General features: G+C 40.1%; 1 protein-coding gene across 4 annotated transcripts in view; it reads right to left on the bottom strand.

The window, feature by feature from the left end:
* Positions 1-22631, bottom strand: part of UBR2 (ubiquitin protein ligase E3 component n-recognin 2) — a 97359-nt gene that overhangs the window by 59996 nt on the left and 14732 nt on the right. For 3 of the 4 annotated variants that reach the window (XM_070734509.1, XM_070734511.1, XM_070734512.1), the window contains exons 6-15: positions 22025-22163; positions 15100-15162; positions 14541-14661; positions 13760-13867; positions 10839-10927; positions 9280-9378; positions 7033-7196; positions 6848-6947; positions 5548-5676; positions 3891-4074 (exon numbers count right to left, since the gene is read on the bottom strand). In XM_070734509.1, the coding sequence (XP_070590610.1) occupies positions 3891-4074; positions 5548-5676; positions 6848-6947; positions 7033-7196; positions 9280-9378; positions 10839-10927; positions 13760-13867; positions 14541-14661; positions 15100-15162; positions 22025-22163 (1196 nt within the window). Of the gene's footprint in view, positions 1-3890; positions 4075-5547; positions 5677-6847; positions 6948-7032; positions 7197-9279; positions 9379-9448; positions 9548-10838; positions 10928-13759; positions 13868-14540; positions 14662-15099; positions 15163-22024; positions 22164-22631 lie in introns of all 4 variants that reach the window. The other variant, XM_070734510.1, reaches the window with a different exon arrangement.

Raw genomic sequence — 22631 nt, 5'->3', positions numbered from 1 at the left:
TAACTGTAATGATTTTCACTTATCAGTAAGGAAGCTGCTATATTTCATAGCAAATGTAGTGTCGGGATCCAAATAGCAGGGCATGTAGCTTCAAAGGCGGTTTTTAATAGCAGCCACTTTTAGAGGACACAGAGATGATTGCAATGTTAGTGACATAAAATGGTTTCCAATTTCAAAAAAGGTTGCAACTAATTGGTGCACCAGCCAAGGATCAGCAAAGGTTCTCCTAGACATAGCCTCCACCTGCTCTATAACCTCCACCTGCTGATTAAGCAGTAATTATGAGACTAGGACAACCGCCAAATCACAGACTTGCTTCTGTCCAGCGTTATAGCCAGACGTGACAGAAAGCCAGTTCATTCCTGGACATTCATCAACACTGACTTTGAGGGATTCAATTTCAGTTTATTCTCATACTGAGTTGTTCAAACTGCCATCCAGTTTCTCATAGTATCCAGACACTAGATCAAGACTTCTACAGCATCACCAAAGTGGCGATGATCAGGATGACCTCTTTCAGAATTTTCATCTAGCTGTGGAAAAGCATGGGAAAGAGGGATGAATCTTTCAGCACCACGCATGTAAGCAAATGCCAGATCAACTTCTATTCTCCCACAATCACAAATTAAAATTGCCTACTTAGTGAAATGCTGAAACATTGTAATTTAGTGACATAATTATCAATCTTCTCAGAAGGCTATTATAATCAATGGTAAATAAGGCTGATGGCCGATTTAGAGCAGCCAGGAAAGGAGCATTCCCGCAATTCAGGTCCAAAAAAGCAATTACATTACTAGAGTAAGCTATTTTCAAAAGGAAAGGACTTTTCCTAGGAAAAGTCATATCTGTTTAAAGAATGGCAGATACAGTATGTGCTACATTCTTACTGCAGATATTACAACCAGACTGGGCAGAACACTAGCCAAGTATTATATGAACTTAACTTATTTTTATGAGGATGAAAACTTACACCCCGTTATTGGAATGTTATAATGTTATAAGCTTATGAGGATCTTCAACCTTTACAATCAAAGACAATTATAATATGGATTTATAGCTCCTGGTGTGTCTTGAGAGGCAACCAGTTTATGGCTTGCCTATGAATACAAAACTAACAGATTGACTACTGACATATTAGAGACTGAATCTTGGTGTCAGGATGGCTCCACTCAGTATTCAACAAAAGTAAAACTCAGAGACCATGTTGAACTTTAAAAGTGAACTTTACTAAAATCAGAAGTGAATGCATCAGAAGCAAAGCAAAGTCTGAGGAAAAAGGCATGATAGTTGCCCATATTAAAGTTTCCCACTTGCCCCTCTTTGGGAAATAACCAATCCCCATTGTCCATCTCTGTCAGGCAGACGCATCTTCACCTCACGTCATGCTTATGAAAAGTGTTCATAAACTTCAGATTGTGCAGAATGCGGCCGCGAGAGCTATCGTGGGGTTACCGAGATTCGCCCATGTCTCTCCAACACTCTGTGGCTTGCATTGGCTGCCGATCAGTTTCCGGTCACAATTCAAAGTGTTGGTAATGACCTATAAAGCCCTACATGGCATCGGACCAGAATACCTCCGAACCGTCTTCTGCCACACAAATCGCAGCTGCCAATAAGGTCCCACAGAGTTGTCCTTCTCCGGGTCCCGTCGACTAAACAATGTCGTCTGGCGGGCCCCAGGGGAAGAGCCTTCTCTGTGGTGGCCCCGGCCCTCTGGAATCAACTCCCCCCAGAGATCAGAACTGCCCCCACCCTCCTTGTCTTTTGTAAATTGCTTAAGACTCACCTATATCGCCAGGCATGGGGGAATTGAGACATCTCCCCCATGGTATGCTTTTGTTGTTATTTACTTACTTACTTACTTACTTACTTACTTACTTACTTACTTACTTACTTACTTACTTACTTACTTATTGGATTTGTATACCGCCCCTCTCTGTAGACTTGGGGCGGCTAACAACAGTTATGGTTTTTAAATTATGGGTTTTTAGATGCTTATTAAATATTAGTTACATTGTTATATTGTTATTATTATTGTTGTGAGCCACCCCGAGTCTTTGGAGAGAGGCAGCATACAAATCTAATAAATTATTCATTATTCATTATTATGGAATGCAGCTACTAATGGACTTTCTTCTCACCTCTTCTCAAGGAGAAACAAAACTCATTCTGGCCTTTGCTAGAGAAACGAAACTTACCAGGACCTCTCCAGAACCTTCCCCTCCCAAATTCCCCGAAACCCTCCCCCCGTTACTTATGACATCCGAAGCGTAGTGGAAAGATGAAACATAGTGAGGCTGACACTTAGTCTTGCTAGGGCATGATAAGCAACATAATTTCTGGGCAAACCTCAAACCACAATTACAAAAAATATAGGCTGGGAACCATGCAAACACTTTTGTGGCTTCAATATTTCACACATCCACAAAATGGATGGAATAAAAAAAATTGGGATTTTTTTTTTTTTTGGCATTTTATAAATGCTTAACCAATCCAATTTATCTCACAAAAGAATCTTGTAGATGTCCATTTGTAAAGTATGGATTTGAACTGTTACCCAAAACCTTTTGTGGCCTTTGAACCAGCAGAAGTGGATAGCACTCTTTATAGTATACAGTGGTACCTCATCTTACGAACGCCTCTTCTAACGAACTTTTCAAGATACGAACCCGGTGTTTAAGATTTTTTTGCCTCTTCTTCCGAACTATTTTCACCTTACGAACCCAAGCCGCTGCTGCTGGGATGAAGGGGTTTCTCCCCCCCCTTTTTTTGAAGAAAGAAAAGGGAGGGGTGGCTTGGAGAGGGAAAAGACTCCATTTAAATAACTAGGAGAACAGCGTGTTTGCAAGCACTGAAAGAGTGTCTTTTTAAGAAGGAAAAGGGAGGGGCGGCTTGGAGGGGGAAAAGACTCCATTTAAATAACTAGGAGAACAGCCTGTTTGCAAGCACTGAAAGAGTGTCTTTTTAAGAAGGAAAAGGGAGGGGCGGCTTGGAGGGGGAAAAGACTCCATTTAAATAACTAGGAGAACAGCGTGTTTGCAAGCACTGAAAGAGTGTCTTTTTAAGAAGGAAAAGGGAGGGGCGGCTTGGAGGGGGAAAAGACTCCATTTAAATAACTAGGAGAACAGCCTGTTTGCAAGCACTGAAAGGGTGTCTTTTTAAGAAGGAAAAGGGAGGGGTGGCTTGGAGGGGGAAAAGACTCCATTTAAATAACTAGGAGAACAGCCTGTTTGCAAGCACTGAAAGGGTGTCTTTTGAAGAAAGAAAAGGGAGGGGTGCCCCCCTTGCCTTTCTTCCTTCCCACTCTCCCTTTAGCCTCGCCTTGCTTCTTCCACCCGCCCCCTTTAGCTGCTCCTCCCTGCCCTCTGTTCGCCTCCCTTCTAAAGTTTGGGATTTTCCTGAAGGATTTGCACGCATTATTTGCTTTTACATTGATTCCTATGGGAAACATTGTTTCATCTTACAAACTTTTCACCTTATGAACCTCCTGGAACCAATTAAGTTTGTATCATGAGGTACCACTGTATAAGATTTAGCTACATCTAAAATATAGTACATTATATGTATTACGTATATGTGTATGTATATATATATATATATATATGCATAAGTAAATATGTATGTGTGTATATATGTGTGTGTGTATATATACTGTATGTTCATAAAACAGTGATCAGTTGCTATAATGGTAAGAATTGTTGAATTTGAACATGATAATGCCAAAGAAACATAGTTTCATACAGCTTAGTAGCTCATGTCTTTGTTGTAAAGTGAATTCACTTCATTTCCCACCCAACAAAGATAGCAAGCAAAAGAGAAAATTTGTGTTACAGTTATGAAAAACATACTAAAAATTAACCACCAAATCAAGTAAGCAATTTAGGTCTTACCTGCAAGTAAACGGGAAACAGGGAGATGAATGCTAACTTTTTCCTGAGAAACACAGTATCTAATAGTTTCAACTGAATGTCCGCACATGCTGAGTTCAATAGGCTGTTCTCCCTCAGTAAAACCACCGTGGCATTGCATCAAAGCAGTCAAAGTTTTCTTATATGCTTCAATAAGCACTTTTTCCTATAAATATTAAAGGTAATTACATTTACAGAAAAACAGCTCTTAAAATTGTAACAAAATTATCATGCATTTGTATTCGAGATAAACAAGTGAAACATTCCATCAAAATAAAATTTATCTAACCTATTAACAGTGCATTTGCCAATGCTGTTTCAATAACTGTTAGAACTGCATCACAGTAGGCAGGAGGTATACAATTCCATCTTATAAAGAAAACTTTAATGGCAAAAACATAGGAAGTGCATGCAAGACACTTTAATTTCTGATTAATTTATCTCCAGATAAGAGAAAAAGATACTGGTGAGGGAAAGTTTTCTATTCTAGCCTCTAGAGCCTGCTTTGCAAAGGGAGATGTGGTATTTTTAGTACTTTCTTCTAAGGTATTTTATCATTTCACTCTAGAGCAGACTTCTAGAGAGTAGAGAAGATGACCTTGATAGAGAGAGCTCACTAGACTTTGTTTGCATCCCAGTTAAGTCCTCATTAGTACAATTCATTTTCTGAATTACACTCTACCTTTTCTTATACATTATACAGTAAATCTTGTGGTTCTTCATATGTGTTATCACCATTCCATATGGCTATATAAACAATAGTACTTGAAATAAGACTGAAGTATAAGACTGAAGTATATGAAGTATCTCTTTCTAAAAAAACCCAAAACTAGTGGCATTGCATCAAAGCAGTGAATTATAAATTTTAGCTCTTTTCCTCGCATACAATGATTTCCTGCCAGGTCAGAAGCAATCAAAACTATTCTTGTTTCTTTAAAAATAAAAGTATATAAGTATACAGCCATATTCACATTCAAGATAGCATTTTAAGAGAAAAAGTGAAACTAGAATATTTTTCAAACTACCTCTGATTATATTAGTTTCCTCAAATACTAAGATTTACCTCAACTACATAGATGTTTCTAAATAACTGATCATTTGTTATCCACAGAATCAACTACAATAGTAGTTTTTTATCCAATCCATTCTGCCCATCTGATTCAATGGATACATTTCATTTCAATTCAATTTATTAGACTTGTATGCTGCCCCTCTCCAAGGACGCAGAGCAGCATTTGTGCCTAATAACAGATTTTTTTCAACTGCCTAAGTTTTCAATTAGTAAAATAGGGTGAATTTCTCCTTCAATTTATCCTCTGTTCTAAAGATCCTCTAAATTATCCTTAGAGAAGGAGCACAAAATTGTAGCTACAAATAGGTAGTAACTTTTGCATCAAATAATTAATCTCATACTAATGAGCACCCTCTTTTTATTTTATTCCTTCTGAAATACACCCTAGCCCAGACCTGAAGATTGTGTGTTAATTTATTTTATTCCAATGGTTTCTACTTAAAAATCATGTGCATTTAACTTTGCATATTAAACAACACAAGTTTACTGGTACAAATCATATAAAGAAATCTTCAGGGTTCTTTATTTCTCTTATTCAAATATATTTGAAACATTTTAACAACTTACATCTAAAGCACACCAATCTTGCATCATTGAGATAACATGTGTTAATTTCATCTGCAGTGTGAATGCAGCTTCCCACTCTGGTTCCATTTCAATATGCTGTCCTACTTGGCGAGTTATTGGATCCATACCCTTCAGATACATATGAAAACAACAAAGAAGTATTAATGTTAAGACCCAGCAAGTCTTTGCCTAGTGACTGTCCTTAGCCAAAATAGAAAAATGGCTGCCTGCAATTTGGTCATGCTAGTTTCATTTGTGATGGAAGAACTAGACAAACCTGCAATGCTGAAAAATTATATCCATTACAATTCTGGCTCAACACCTCATAGCTACTAGCATCTGACTTTGTAAGGTTCAACAATTCTTCACAAAAAAATATTGATTAATAATAATAATAATAATAATAATAATAATAATAATTTATTAGATTTGTATGCCGCCCCTCTCTGAAGACTCGGGGTGGCTCACAACATAACAGCTATACAATATAAATACAAATCTAATGTTAAAAACTTTAAAAAACTAATTTAAAATACATTGTTATAAAAACATATCTGTTACACAATCATACACACTCAGTCCTACTGAACATAAACATAATAAAGCGAAAAAAGGAGGGGGGTAGATTAATCCCTCCACGCCTAGTGGCAAAGGTGAGTTTTCAATATTTTACGAAAGGCGAGGAGGGTAGGGGCAGTTCGAATCTCCGGGGGGAGTTGATTCCAGAGGGCTGGGGCTGCCACAGAGAAGGCTCTTCCCCTGGGTCTCACCAGACGGCATTGTTTTGTCAATGGGACCCGGAGAAGGCCAACTCTGTGGGACCTAATCGGCCACTGGGATTCATACGGCAGAAGGCGATCTTGTAGGTACTCTGGTCCGATGCCATGTAGGGCTTTATAAGTCATTACCAACACTTTGAATTGTGACCAGAAATTGATCAGCAGCCAGTGCAAGCCGTGGAGTGTTGATGAAACATGGGCATATCTGGGAAAGCCCATGATAGCTCTCATGGCCGCATTCTGCAGAGAGGGGCGGCATACAAATATTATTATTATTATTATTATTATTATTATTATTATTATTATTATTATTATTATTATTATTTCCTACAGAGAGGGCACTGCATGTCACCTGTGGTATGCGTGTCACAGGTTCACCATTACAGCTCTATTACATCCCCAAGAACAAAGAAACCTAATGTAAAAAACATTGGAAATGTAACAATTATATGAAAAACAATGTTCACTATCTCATTTGTAATCATGCAATTAATATGGTAAAATTATTGTAAATTACTTACTTGCATACACCTCAGCAATTCCAAGAAGACATCAAAGCCATCTAGAAATTTTTGCCTCAGTTGATCTGACCACTCATTTGGCTTGCTTATCAACACATACCTACGTACAGCAGAAATAAATTTTCAGGCTGATTTTTGTATTTACATAAAAATATATTTGTGTGATTTTTTAAAAATACGCTTACTTTAAATCCAGAATCAGGCTTTGAACTCGTCGGAATTTGAATGCCTGTAGTGCAGTATACCGTTCAAACTGAAATCTCCCCTGTACATCTCTATGTCGTAAATGATCCATAAATGTTGAGATTATAGTAGTCAGGAGATTCTCTTCTACAATTAACGTTCTTGCCTATAATAAAAGTAGATTTTAAAGTGTGTGTTTAATCAAAAGCTGCAAAAACAATTATTTCTATGTCAAATGCAGTTCCTTTCAGCACCAAACAACAAATAGTTACTGAATGGGAAACCAGCAGAATCATCATGTTCCGAAATAAATTGTTAGAAACCGATGCCTCTAAAAATTTTACTTTTAAAAATAGATACCATTATTCTGAAACTTTGCATCAGAGTTAATTCATCAAGAATGAACATCTACTGGTTAAATACCTTAATCTCATGTTTTAAAATTGCTTATAACATGAACAACATACAAATTTGCTGAACCTATGTGGCACTGAAATTATCTCAACAGCACACATTCTTACAATGTGCGCTGTGAGAGATAATTTCAGAGGATCTATCCTTATTTCTCCAAAATATGAATAGAATAAAGTGCAAGGCAGCTTTCTACTATTGAGTTCCAACCCTAGCCAATTCAGGTACAAAAATCAAAGTATCTCGGGCAGATGCTTAGCCTCCGCTTTGACACATCCATCTCCTTAGATAAATGGATTCACTGCTGAACAGATTTTCTATTAGTGGACTAAACAGTAGAGCAGTCAAGCAGAATTTACTTCTATGTAATTTCAAATGACTATTTTTGTCCTTTGGTCTAAGACAGGGTATGCACTTTCTTCACTCAAAGGCTGTTCTTGGTTTTGTATAATACAATGGTTTCCAAATGTTCCCATTTCTTAAAAACTATTGAGGGCTCTCCAAATAGCTTTTGTTTATATGAACTAGATCTATTAATATTATTAGAAATTGCCCCTAGAAATTTAAAGTATTTTTATTTTATGGCCTGAGACCCTCCACGAGGTCCATAAATCATACTTTGAGACACAATGGTATACTATAGCAAATCAATGATCCCACTCTGTGGTATGGTTGTAGGCTCCAACTGCAAGTTTTATTTCTTCTGTTAACTTTAAAAAATAAACTATTATATTACTAATATTGTAATAAAAACAATTTCCCTCCCTCCAGTCATAGTACTAATTTTTTAAAATAGAAGATAAAGAGAAGCAGTAGAGAAAAATGGAGGGATAACAGATTGGAAAAACCTTGAAAGGGAGGATGGGTAACCCCTACAAGACATTACCATCTTAACAGTGGAAAGTATGTATAGCTCCAATGGATTATAGTTATACCAGCAGAGAAAATTATCTTGATACAATTACCTTTGATTGGTAAGGTGAAATGGAGAAGGACAATTCTTAGATTAAGTCCACTATTGAGATGGACACATGGGCTCTGAAGATATGAGTGAAGCCAAGAAATTTAAGAGATGGGGTTTTAAAATCAAATTCAGAAAGCTTGATTGAGAGAGGAATTCCTCAAATTACACTACAAATTTATTTATACCACAGATAAAAAAACATCACATTGGAAACGAAGCATACTATATTTGATGTTTTAGTAATAAATAAAATTAGGGGGGCCAAAATGTTTATGATTATCAGGCAATATTCAGAATATGAGAGCATGTTGAGGAACAAAGTGGCAATGAAATTAAAATGGAAAGGGTTAAAGCTCAGTAGAATTTAAGGATCATATCTATAAAAATATGAAGGAAAAACAGTAAAGATGTTGACTGGACAAAGTTGGTAATGAAGTTGGGCACAACATATGGATAAAAGTAAAAATAAAAGTAAAGATAAAACACAATGAACAATCAGAAAAACATAACAGCATGTAAGTTGGGGTGGGGGGGAGAGAGATTCAAAAGTTTTAGTATGCTGTATGTATCTAAATGACTCATCTATTACTCATATTTTGCAGTTAAAGATGATATCATCTTCTGTGCATTTGGCTTTGTGCCTAGGACAGGACCCGAACTCATAGCCTCTTAGTTTCTAGTTTAGTGTCTTAATCACTACACCACATACTCCCCCACACTGAATCTACAGGTTATAATTTTGTTAAAGGTCTTTAAATATAAAATTATGTGAGAAACAATATTTTGGATTCCAAGCATAATAATACATTATATCTGTATTGGGTTTAAGTGGCCTTCAGAGAAAACAGGTTTCAATCAACATATAAATACTTACAAGAGAAGGTACTGTGAATATCTGCACTGAGAGGTCAGCAATTGAATACTCTCTGTCGTGGTCATCTTTCACATAATCATTCTGCAATCGCTCATAATTCTATTAAGAAGAAGGCAAAAAGGCAAAAAGTGCCAACTATCAGTTTTTAAAAAAAGATAGCACTACTCACCAGAGTAGGTACAGTGAAGAGCTGAACAGAAAGAGCAGTCACCGACACTGGCCGCTCGTGATCATCCTCCATAAAATCTCTCTGCAATTGTCGATAATTCTAAACAACAAGGGGAAATTCACCTCTAATCTGCGCTGATTGGATGTTTTGTCTAAGTTTCATATTTGTGATTGTAAACTATGTCCTAAAACTGGCAACTGTTTATATCTCAAATTACTAAAACTATGGCTAAGGGGACACCTGTAGCAACAATAGCAAATTAAATACAAATACCAAATGTATCCATTGTTATAGGAAACATTTCTGGAGTCAATCAATATTTGAAGTAAATTGATGGAGTTGGGCAATATATATACATCTTTTTTTACAATATAGAACTAGAATACTTATATGAGTTAATGGGAAATAAATGTATTTGTTTGTTTGTTTGTTTGTTTGTTTGTTTGTTTATTATGCCACCCTTCTCCTTAGACTCAGGGTGGCTTACAATGTATTAGCAATAATTGAAAATTATTAGTTCAATTCAATTCAAGACCACTTAAATAACATGGCATTTATTAAGTTAAGTTACATAATAATTCAACCAACTAATGAAGTGCCACCTTTTAACCTTGCGTATCAAAAATGCCTCATAAAAATCAAATATTCATTTATTTTACTAAATTACAGGCATTCTATATCTTAGGATGCTAGATATTCTAAAGGGAGAGATAGCTACTGAGAAAAACCACCATTTACTTCATCTGGGATGATTATCCTTCAGAAATCACAAGGGGTGATTTCAAACTAGATGAGAAAACTATTCTATCCAGTGTTGGAGAATTTTTTTGGCACTGAGTGCCGAAACGGGAGCACTTGCGCACATATGCACTTGCCGGAAACAGGAAGAGCAGCTTCCCAGGACGCATGCCGGGAAAATAATCTTCCAGTTTCTGGGGCACCGGAACCCAGAAGAGCAAGAGGCAATGGCTCACGTGCCTGGACAGGCTCTGTGTGCCACTTATGGCGCGTGTACCATAGATTTACTATCACGGCTATGGGGGTCAAATTACGTGGAGTACTTTGAATCTGATCTAGATTCATATCTGTAATTATTGCAGTCATCGCAATAGAGATGTAACATTAATTTATTTGTTACTTCTAATTAGTGGACTGGTTGCTGCATTTGGGACTTGTGGAAGCTTACAAGTCATTATGGCAAAGGGACTCCTGATTCTAAAAGGCCCACAGCTGGCTTTTACCAAAAGAAGGTGCTGTAAGTCTAAGGGGACTCCCAAACCATGGATGATTTCCTATAGGGAGAGTGCAACTTCATCCAAAGTCAAAGTTGGAACTGAAACCAAGCCAGATCAATAATATTATAAAGATTTTGTAACTGAAAATTACTCACTCTGGCAAAGCGGAAAGCAAAGAGTTTCTTGTATTTCAAATCCATAAGTAGGCTGCTCATGAATAGCTGATGATAAACACTTCTAGCTCCTGGGATGAAAAGGGGAAGTGTCAGGGGAAAATACGTGTTATATGTCAAGTTGCATGAGAACAGTCTATTTAAAAATAATAGTAAATCCTAAATAACACTAAACGTTTTTACAGCGGCTAACAACAGTAATAAAACAATGTACAATAATAATCCAATAAATACTAAAAATGATTTAAAAACCCATTAATATAAAAAACCAAACATACATACAGACATACCACACATGAAATTGTAAAGGCCCAGGGGGAAAGAGCATCTAAATTCCCCCAAGCCTGGCGGCAGAGGTGGGTTTTAAGGAGCTTACGAAAGGCAAGGAGGGTGGGGGCAATTCTAATCTCTGGGGGGAGTTGGTTCCAGAGGGCCGGGGCCACCACATAGAAGGCTCTTCCCCTGGGTCCCGCCAAGCGGCATTGTTTAGTTGACGGGACCCGGAGAAGACCCACTCTGTGAGACCTAACTGGTCGCTGGGATTCGTGCAGCAGAAGGCGGTCCCTGAGATAATTTGGTCCGGTGCCATGAAGGGCTTTATAGGTCATAACCAACACTTTGAATTGTGACCGGAAACTGATCAGCAACCAATGCAGACTGCGGAGTGTTGGTGTAACATGGGCATATTTGGGAAAGCCCATGATTGCTCTCGCAGCTGCATTCTGCACGATCTGAAGTTTCCAAACACTTTTCAAAGGTAGCCCCATGTAGAGAGCATTACAGTAGTTGAACCTCGAGATGATGAGGGCATGAGTGACTGTGAGCAGTGACTCCCGATCCAAATAGGGTCGCAACTGGTGCACCAGGCGAACCTGGGTGAATGCCCCCCTCGCCACAGCTGAAAGGTGTTTCTCTAATGTGAGCTGTGGATCGAGGAGGATGCCCAAGTTGCAAACCCTCTCTGAGGGGGTCAATGATTCCCCCCCCCAGGGTAATGGACGGACAGATGGAATTGTCCTTGGGAGGCAAGACCCACAGCCACTCCGTCTTTTGGTCTCCAAAGGCCAGTTTTGTGGAGAAAGACTTTTACATGGACTCGAGGGGGTGGATTGTATACTGCCTGAATCCCATAGATGGGCCTTCATATGTTTGCGTAGCTTGGTTTCTGACATGTCACGGCAGAGAAGGGGGTTGGGGACCCCTGCTCTAAAACAATGCATTAATGCAAACTGTCAAAATGCTTACTGCAAAAAAAGGGAAAATAATGGACACATGTTAAAATAGGAAATGTTGGGTTAAAGGTCGAAGATAGTATGTGGGCTATTGTGGGAAATGAATATTTGTCAAAATGAATGGAAATGGCTCATGTTTCTGCTCATTTTGTAATACATTACTTGGCAATGGAACAGCAGTCAAATATTTGACAGGAAGGATGAGGATTTCTACACTGAGCAGGATGTTGGATTAGAAAACCTGAAAGGTTCCTCTTATCCTACGATTAATTCTGTCAGAAGAAGCATAAAAAAGCAGTGGGAATAAGTTACTTACGAACCTTGTGTAGCTAAAACAAGGGTTATGAATGAATGAATATTAAAGGTATGTTCACTATGAACAAAGTTCACTGACGTGATCTAGTCATATGGAGAAAAAGAGTTATTGAAAATGTAAACACTTATATGAAAGAAGAATGACTGGGTTGAAAGGAAGAATTGTGCTTGTATGACATTAAAGGGTTTCTCAAAAAGAAACAGGTTTAAAGAGCAAGAAATAAAGTATATGTGAATTAATTTCAGAACAGAACAGAGCGGAAGCAAAGATGTTTGGTAAGCACAGAATGATATGGAAAGGTATAGCAAATAATATAGGTATACTAAAGTTTTAGGTTTCCTTTTATCTTCCACTTTATTTTTGTTTATTAAATTATTTCTTATTTTTTTCTGTGCTTTATGTTGCTTATCCAGCTGAGCATATATTTAACAGAATAACAGATTGGAAGACATTATGGAAATTTTCTAGTCCATCTCCTGCAAAAGCTCAGTAGTGGTGGCTCAGTGTTAGAATGCAATATTGCAGACTAACTCTGCCAACTGCCGGAAATTCAATCCCGACTGGCTTATGGTTGACTCAGCCATCCATACTTCCAAGGTCAGTAAAATGAGGATCCATATTGTTGGGGGCAATATGCTGACTCTGTAAATCACTTAGAAGGGTCTGCAAAGTACTGTGAAGCAAAATATAAGTCTAAGTGGTATTGCTACTCCATACCATTCCATTCCAGTCTCTTAAAAAATTGCAGTGATGGAACACCCACAACTTTTGAAGGAAAGTTGTTCCACTGGTTAATTGTTCTCACTGTTGGGAAATTTCTCTTTAGCTCTAGGTTGCTTCTCTCCTTGATCAGTTTCCATCTGTTGTTTTTTTTCTCCTGCTTTCTGGTGCTTTGGAAAATAAATTGGCCATCTCTTCCTTGTGGCATCCCTCAAATTCTGATATTAGAGGGGCTGCCTCAATATTTACAATACACATTTACAAATTAATAAATATTAATAAGCATTTAAATATTTAAATATTATTTAAATATATAGGAAAAAGATGCTGTTTTATCAGAGTGAACTTCAAACTGTGCTCCCAAACTCTGATCTAATCAACCCTGTTAGTTCTACTAATTGTAAGAGGATTGCAGTATAATCTATGCATGTTTATTCAGAAACAGGCATTGAAATTGTTAAGAGAAATCTTGTTAAGAGAATGCTTAAAAATAGCCTGATACTTGGCAAGTAGCAAAAGCACATATTCTTTGGCCATGCAGGAAAATGGCCAAAGAAGCAAGCACTGCATAAGAGGCTACATAAAATGTATCAAAAGTTGGTGATATTTTTTTTTTAAAAAACCAAATAACTCACCTTTCCAAAGTTTAGAATCAGAAAGCATCAATTTATCAACAAGAGAAGAATTTTCTCCTTCCGGTCCTTCTTGTAAACCAACTTGGCACAATATTCTACGAAGACCATCTAATTAAAAAGGAGAGAATAGTCAAAAGGGGGCATTGGTCTGTTTCCATAATCAAGTTTCACATACATTTAATTCTGCTATACTTATGACTTAATCACTAATATTCAGAACTTTAGCACTGGAAATATTTACATTGCCTATTTAAATTAAAACTACCAATATATAATAGTAATTACATGTCCTCAAATTTCTAAGAGTTTAAAAAAGGATACCACAGGTTCCCATCTCAAATGAAGGCTTCCCTTGCATGTCAAATAGCAAAAAAGAACAGTTTCTCCACACATAATATAAACAAGAGAAGTCAAAGTCAAGTCAGCCATTTCTAATTTGGCATGAATGAGGCACAATTGTGCCTTTAACATTTTCCTTCTGTGAGATGATTTTGAACACCAAATAGACAAGAAAAAATACCCTCCACAATAAAAATTTCAGTGCAAAATATTTTTGCAGCTTCTTTTAGCAAAATAATATTAAGAAATCCAATTATATATTTCTTCTAATTTAAAGTACTGTATTTTGGTTTCTATAATTTTGAGGAAAAAAATCTCTAATTAAACAGAAGTTTGTTTATATTTACCCTTATCTTTAATATCCAGAATATATTTTCTAGTTTTTTATTCATATACATTTTACCTCAGATCTTTTTCTAAGATCATATTTTAACTCCAGTACCTGAATATCCGATAATGTTACTCAGCCAAGTAAGAAGTTTCAGACCAAAGCTTTGATGGGCAACAATAGATGAACGCATAACTTGAACCTTCAATGGCCGAGTCTGGCGAGTAGTACTTCTCTTAAGATGAGTAAGGGAAGAAAGGTGCAAAAGTCAAATGTTTCATTAAATCAAAGCCTTGTGTAAGATGTATTCACTTAAACATGAAAAAACTTAAGGAAAATATTATTTGCAAGGCATAATTTTTAATACAAGATGTGAACAATTTTAATTCAGTAAGTTCTTTTGAATTATCTTACAAACTGATAAAAGAATAGTACCATATGTAAATTTAAAGTCGTATATTTTTATTCCAATATACTTCATTGGAAAAGGATCACTCATTTCATTCCTGTTTGCCTGTATAGTCCTTGCCTTTCCAATATTGAATAACTATTTTCTTCTTTGCAACTTTATACATGCATTTTTTTATAAGTACAAATAGGTTACAATTGTGAGATGGTAATGTTAAACCAATAATTTATTTTTAATTAAGGAAAGTTAAACCATGTAACTTACCACTATCACAGATTTGGCTTGATCACAATACTGAAAATCTCCATACCGAACTGATCTGCGTCCCTATTAAACAATTACATGGGAATTAACAACTCGTTCAAAGACAATTCAAACTTTATAATAGGGATTAGTTGACCTAAATTCAGAAGTTTTTTTGTAAAATATCATTAAAGACCTCTTAATAATTACATTTCTCACATAGTCTTCTATGCAAAAGAAGGTAATCCAGAAAGGTAAAGCATTACTATAGAGAGAAAATGCTTCAGTACCAACAATTTAATTCCACATCAATTTCTACTTCTATATAACCTCTATAAATGACATGACAGAATAGACTCTTAACAGAAAAAACACTGCATAATGCATTTTAATGGCACATTGAATAGTTTTAAATGGCATGTGAAATTGATTGTCAATCAGTGTTGCTTCCTAAGTGGACAGTTTTATTTCACAAAAGTTTGATTTACTTGGAATTATATTGTGTTGTTTAAGTTTTCCCTTTATTTTTTTTGAGCAGTGTACATGCCAATATAGATAGGGACTTATAAATTAAAAGGATAGAATTATTGGGTGATAATATGATAGTAGAAAGGAGGCTATAAATAATGTATAGACTACATGTACCAGGTCAAAGATATGTTCTATATGCATAATTTACTTTAAATCATTTGATGTGCTTGATAAAGTATAAGTATATATACGGAGAGGGGCGGTATACAAATCGAATAAATAAATAAAAATAAATAAATAAATAAATAAATTTAAGCAAATGTCTTGGTATGCTGAATTTTTTTTTAAAATAGGCGTTGATTGCTTACCTGAACGCCTCTTCTCGTACGGTGAGCGGGTACAGCAGTCACATGGGTTGCTCATGTCCAATCCGGTGGAACTGAGCCTAGTGTTAAAAAAGCTTGCTGGATCCGCCCCTTCCCCAGAATTCGCGAATCCGTAGACTAGGCTCAGATGTGAAGCTCTTTAGTGTTCAACTCTCATTGTTAGAGGAAGGAAAGGTTATAGAAGGTATAGAAGACACATACAAGGGCGGGAAGTGACTGCTGTACCCGCTCACCGTACGAGAAGAGGCGTTCAACGCCTATTCTCCGTACTGAAGGAGCGGGTCCAGCAGTCACATGGGACATACCCAATAGATTGGTCCCTAGGGTGGGATTAGATTGCTATCGTGAGAGATAACGGATTGGAGTACCCTTCTGCCGAAGGCAGCGTCCGCTGAGGCGTAAGAATCAATCTTGTAGTGCCTGATGAAGGAATTTGGCGAGGCCCAAGTGGCTGCTTTGCAGACCTCCTCCAACGGAGCTTGAGTCACCCAAGCGGCCGAAGTGGCTGCGCTCCTGGTGGAATGCGCTGTGATGTTCTTTGGAACTGAGAGGGAGGCCGACTCGTAGGCCTTAGAGATAGTCCCTCTGATCCAACGGCCTATCACTGTTGAAGACACTTTGGCACCCATGACTCTGGGGTGATAGGCTACAAAAAGTGCTTCCGACCTCCGAAAGGGTCCTGTGCGTTGGATATAGATCCTCAGCGCTCTAATGAGGTCCAGGGTGTGCCATCTAATTGCCAAAGGATGGTCCCGTTGGAGGCAGAAAGAAGGTAAGACAATATCTTGGGTTCTGTGGAACATGGAACTGACCTTAGGTAAGAAGGTGGGATCCAGTCGTAAGACTACCTTGTCCTGGTGGAATTGGCAGAGGTCCTGCCTGATTGAAAGGGCTGCCAACTCCGAAATGCGTCGGGCAGAGGTAATTGCCACCAGGAATGCTACCTTAAAGGATAGGTACCTGAGGGACGCAGATTTTAGGGGTTCGTAGGGTGCCTGCGTGAGGGAATGGAGAACCCGTGGCAAATCCCAGGAAGGATATCTGTGGACCTTAGAAGGTCTGAGGTTGGCTATACCTTTGAGAAATTCCTGAACTTCTGGGAAGGAACGGAGAGGCTGTCTGCGGGGCCCTGCTAGGACAGAGGAAATGGCCGCCAGATGACGACGGAGAGTACTGGTGGAAAGGCCTTGATGGAAACCTTGCATAAGGAAGGATATGATCCTGTGTATGAGGATGCACAGGGGAGAGAGACCTTCCTGTAGACACTACTGGTGAAACTTGGACCATGTATGGTCGTAGATTCGATTGGTCGAACCTCTTCTGGCCTTTAAGATGACCTCCACTGTGTCGGGGTCGTGTCCACGCAGTTCTAAGTCTCTCCTGATAACAGCCAGGCGGTGAGGTGGAACCACTCCGGGTCTGGATGGAATGAGGCCCCCTGCCGTAGCATATCCCCCGAAACGGGGAGTCGCCAGGGGTCCTGGACGGACAGCTGTTGGAGATCCGCGAACCAGGGCCGGCGGGGCCAATGAGGGGCGATTAGGATTACTCGGGCCCTCTCGATGAGGACCTTGTGAATCACGTCCGGAAGAATTGGAATTGGAGGGAATGCATACAGGAGTCCTGGAGGCCAGGGGCTCCTGAGGGCATTGGTTGCTTCTGCTCCCGGGGATGGGAACCTGGAGAAGAATCGAGGGAGTTGGGCATTCGCTTCGGTCGCAAAGAGATCCAGCACTGGTAGGCCGAATCTGAGGCTGATTTGATGGAATAGTTCTTGATGGAGATTCCACTCTCCTGGGTCTATCGTTGCTCGAGAGAGCCAATCCGCCTGGACGTTGAGGCTCCCCGAGATGTGATCGGCTAGGAGCGACTGAAGGTGTTTTTCTGCCCAAAGGCCTAACTTGAGGGCCTCCCTCATGAGAGCCTTGGATCTCGTGCCCCCCTGTCTGCAGATGTGGCTTTTTGTGGCTATGTTGTCGGTGAGAATGAGAACGTGCCGGTTGGGGATGCGAGGCTTGAACTGTTTTAGAGCCAGGGATACGGCCCTTAATTCTAGCCAATTGATTGGCCTGGAAGCTTCCTCCGGTGACCACGTGCCCTGGGCTATCATCCCCTGGGCATGGGCGCCCCATCCTGATAGGCTGGCATCTGTGGTGATGACAAATTGGTCCGGGCACCTGAAAGGGGATCCTTTGTCCATGGCCGGAGACATCCACCACCTGAGAGATCTGCGAACCATCGATGGAATGGCAATGCGACGACTTGAGTTGCTGAGCCCCGATCTCTGAAAGGGTAATAGAAGCCACTGTAGTTCCCTGGCATGGAGACGAGCCCAGGGAATGATGCCTATGCACGACACCATTTTACCCAAAAGGGAGGACAAGGTGACTATGGAGACTGATTGCAGGGGTAAAATGCGAGAAATCAATTCCCCTATATTATGTTTCCTTTCAGGGGAGAGGAAAACTTGGGAGGATTCTGAATTAATGATAGATCCCAGATGCAATATGGAAGTAGAAGGCTGAAGGTGGCTTTTGTCAAAGTTAATGGAAAAGCCATGGGTCTGTAAAACTGACATGGTGACAGAAAGGTTTACCTTTACTTCCTCTAGAGAATTTCCATGAACTAAAATGTCATCTAAATAACATAAAATGTGGATGGGCTTGGCCCGGATATAGGCCGCCAAGGACCCCAAAAGCTTTGTGAAGACTCTAGGGGCCGAGGAAAGACCAAATGGCATAGCCCTATACTGGAAATGTCTGCCCTGGAAGGAGAAACGTAAGAATTTTCTGTGGCATTTGGCAATGGGGATATGGAGGTAGGCCTCAGTGAGGTCTAAGGAAGCTATGAAGTCCCCCGGATGAATAGCGGCTAAGATAGATGACAGGGAATGCATCTTGAACTTTCTATATTTGATGAATAAATTCAGCCTTTTGAGGTCCAAGATAGCTCTCCAACCTCCGGAGGTCTTAGGGACCATAAAGAGGATGGAGTAAAAACCCCGGCCTCTCTGACCGGAGGGGACCGGCTGGATGGCTCTAATGGATAATAAATGGGAGATGGCTTCCTCCATCCGGGTATGAGCAGAGGGAGTACTGGGAGAAGGACAGGAAATAAAACGTTTAGGGGGAGAAGAAATAAACTCTAAAAGGAGACCTTTTTGAACTGTATCAATGACCCAGGGGTCCTTGGAAGATTGGCGCCAGCTAGAGGAGAAGTAAGCCAGGCGCCCCCCTATGGGGACCGAAGGGAGATTACCATCTGGGCTTTTTAGAAGCCCTGTTAGAGGACGCTCCTCTCTGGTAGCGGTAGCCCTTACCCCTGGAGTTCCTACCTTGGGAACGAAAGCGAGGGGAGTACTGACCTGGATTCCTCTGGTAAGTGGGCGCCTGATCTTGTTGGCGCCCCGGGCGACGAAAGGACTGCGTTTTGGTGGTCTTTTTGGTAGTCGGGCTCAATACTTTTTTCTTGTCCGTGGTTTCAGTTAGGAGTGGATCTAGAAGATCTCCAAATAGGAGGTCGCGTTTTAATGGACCTAAAGCTAACTGCCACTTCTGACGTACTCCTGCCTGCCATGGGCGAAGCCAGAGGAGTCTTCTGGCCGTTGTGGAGGCCGCAATGGACTTGGCTGCGAATCTGGTGGATTGCAGTGTGGCATCAGCCACGTATTGGGCGGCCGCAAATACCTTGTTGAAGTCCTGTTGACCTCTTAAGTCATCGGGAGGAATATGTTGTTGAAGTTGACGAAGCCATAGGAGCATGGCTCTGGAAAAAAAGGAAGCAGATGCGGAGCTTTTAATAGCCCAGGAATCTGCGGTGAACCCCCTCTTGAGCATCTGTTCAATCCTCTTGTCCTCTGGGCGGAGAACCTCTTCTGCTTCGCCTGGAACTGCAGCCGCAGAGTGTAGGGTTTTGACCGGTTCATCAGGCTTAGGGCAGGATAAGAGATCTTCATAAGAGGGGGATAATTTATACAATCTTTTGTCTTTGGTGGTGGGGTTAAGCCCCGATGCTGGAAACTCCCACTGCTTAAGCAAAGCATCTTTAAACAATTTTGGCATAGGGATAACCTCGTTATCCTCCTGTTCCTCTGTGAAGTAGGGTAAGTTCTCCTCCGGAGGGTCAGTGGATGTAGTGGCCTGCTTCTCTTGTGCCGCTAGCCCTGTGGAAACTCTAGCCTTGAGAAGGAGAGATTTGAACAATTGAGAGGGAAAAATAGTAACTGGAGAAGGAACCTTGATTTGGGATTCCTCATCGTCCGAGAGGCCTTGACATGGATCCTCATCCTCTTCCATATCCTGATCATATTCATCCTGAGAAGAATCTGATTCTTCCTGAATAGGAGCTCTGACCGCTGGAGGAGAATTCAGGGGACGGGGGGGACGAGGAGGAGGGAGAGGTAAAGAGGGCACATTGATGGCAGAGAGCTTGGCATCAATGGCCTTGGACAACACAGAGAAAATAGATTGGAACTCTGGAGGGAGACTAGAAATATCAGCAGGAGTGGCAGAAGAATCTCTGTTGGCCTGAGAGGTTCCTGTCTGGGAAGAGTCTTCAACGATATCTGGTTCCTCTGGACCTAAGCCCCATAGATTAGGTTGGGGTCTGTCTAGGTTTGGCTCATCCAGAGATAACACAGTGACACCAGAGAGAGGCAGGATAGGAGCCTCTGGGGGGTCAAGACTGCTGAGCACTTGGGCCTGCACTTTCAAGCGTTTAGCAGATTTATCATGAATCTTTTGTAGGGCTTGGTCCCTTCTCTTCTCAGCCTTGGTGGTTCTGGTCAAGGGGCGGGCTATGGCAGAAGAGGGAGCCGAGGCCTGGGGGATACTGGTTATCTCATCACCTGTAGGCCTGGCCTCTCTGGGACCCTGAGTGGTGCCTCTCTTGGGAAAGGAAGCCATAGTCTGACAATCTACAGAAGACAAGGCTGGAGCCAAAAGAAATCTGATTTCTAGGGGGGAGAAGAATTCCAAGCTTTCCCAAGAGGAGTGGGATCCTGCTCCTAGGCCTCGGAGCTGCTGTGACTTGAGAGCAATCTGGGCAAACCCAGAGTTCGTGTTCCCAAATACAGCGTGGCCAGCCTCCCTAAACTTCAATTAAAGTAACCAAGGCACCCTGGTTGGAGGTCTGGCCGGTGGAGAATTAAGCCTGAGCGTCTCAAAGCCCACTCCAAGGATCCAGGCGGTGGACTGAAGCACCAATGGCTGGCAGGAGGCCAACACGAGGTACTAAATTACAGGGCGCGAAGGCCTTCGCGCCAAAAACGAAACCGTTCCGTAAAAGTTTTAAAAGAAACGGCCGGCTAAGTCCAGGAGACTGAGAGGGAAGCGTCTCACACCGCGGGAGGTAAAGCCCTTTAGGTAATAAATAAATAAATAGATAGACTTGCCTAATGACCTCCAGGCCGAAGGATTGTAAATAATCCAAAACGGCAGCAGGAATAGCCAGCGGCGAGAGGAGCCGCGGGAGGCTAAACCGCTACTTCTCCCCTGAGAGAAAAGCCGAGCCGCAGATGGCTGGCGTTAATTAGCAAGTCCCGAAATTCAATAGAAAGGATTTCTTACTGTTTGGAAGGATAGAACGAAGGGAAGGTGTTAGTGATGAACGAGCTATTCACAAATACTCCGCTGGATGCGAGAACTGAGCGAATTCTGGGGAAGGGGCGGATCCAGCAAGCTTTTTTAACACTAGGCTCAGTTCCACCGGATTGGACATGAGCAACCCATGTGACTGCTGGACCCGCTCCTTCAGTACGGAGAAACCTGCTTTTCCCAAATCACAATTATGATGGCTTGGTATACTGCAAAAATTTCTCTGACTGGGAAGGCATCTAGTACAAACTCCTCCAGGTTGTACACTATATACTGTACTGCACAAGATACAGGTGTAGACTTTGCATTATTTAATTTTTTATTAATGGGACATTAAAAAAATACTCAAGCACTGAACCATGCTCTAATATTGTTCTGGAAATAGTCACATCCCCATATTCTTCTAGTTTTCTTTAATCTATACCAAGGAATTTATAATATAAAGATTAATAAATTTCTAACTAAAAAGTTAATAAGCTTAAATAAATTACTTACATCTCTATCTATAGTTGTTGCAAATCCAATGGCCTCCTTCTGTGTGCAATTGACTGCTTTTTGAAGCGTATAAATAACTTGCTCATATGTGTGGACTTCATCATTAAAAAGCATGCAGTAATAAGTATCATTTTTCTTGCTGTAAAGACAGTATCACAAACCATATATTCAGCCATTTCAATCAGATAAAGTATTTTTGGCATCATTTTTCCATTATTCATTGCAATCTGTGTACTGTATAGAAAGTATGTACAACTTGTTGATTAAATATTAAGATATTTTTATTATTAATATAATATAGAAATAGAGTCATTTCGTGTCAAATGGACCAGTGGTCCCTACCTTACCATCTCAGATTTTGATGAAATTGGGCACAGTTTCTTTATGATATAAAACTATGCTGTGCAAAATTTTAGTTCAGAAGACTAAAAATTGGGAGTTCTAGGACAGTGATTTTCAACCTTTTTTGAGCTGCGGCACATTTTTTACATTTACAAAATCCTGGGGCACACCATCAACAAAAATGACACAAAATGACACTCTAACACAGTATGCATATAATTAATAATATACTGTAGTTTCTAGATGTATATATATTCACTTAGTG

Source organism: Erythrolamprus reginae, chromosome 1 (assembly GCF_031021105.1).
Source record: "Erythrolamprus reginae isolate rEryReg1 chromosome 1, rEryReg1.hap1, whole genome shotgun sequence".
Classification (NCBI taxonomy): Eukaryota; Metazoa; Chordata; class Lepidosauria; order Squamata; family Dipsadidae; genus Erythrolamprus; species Erythrolamprus reginae.
Note: the sequence above shows the minus strand (reverse complement) of the source record. Positions and strands in the feature narration are given on the sequence as shown.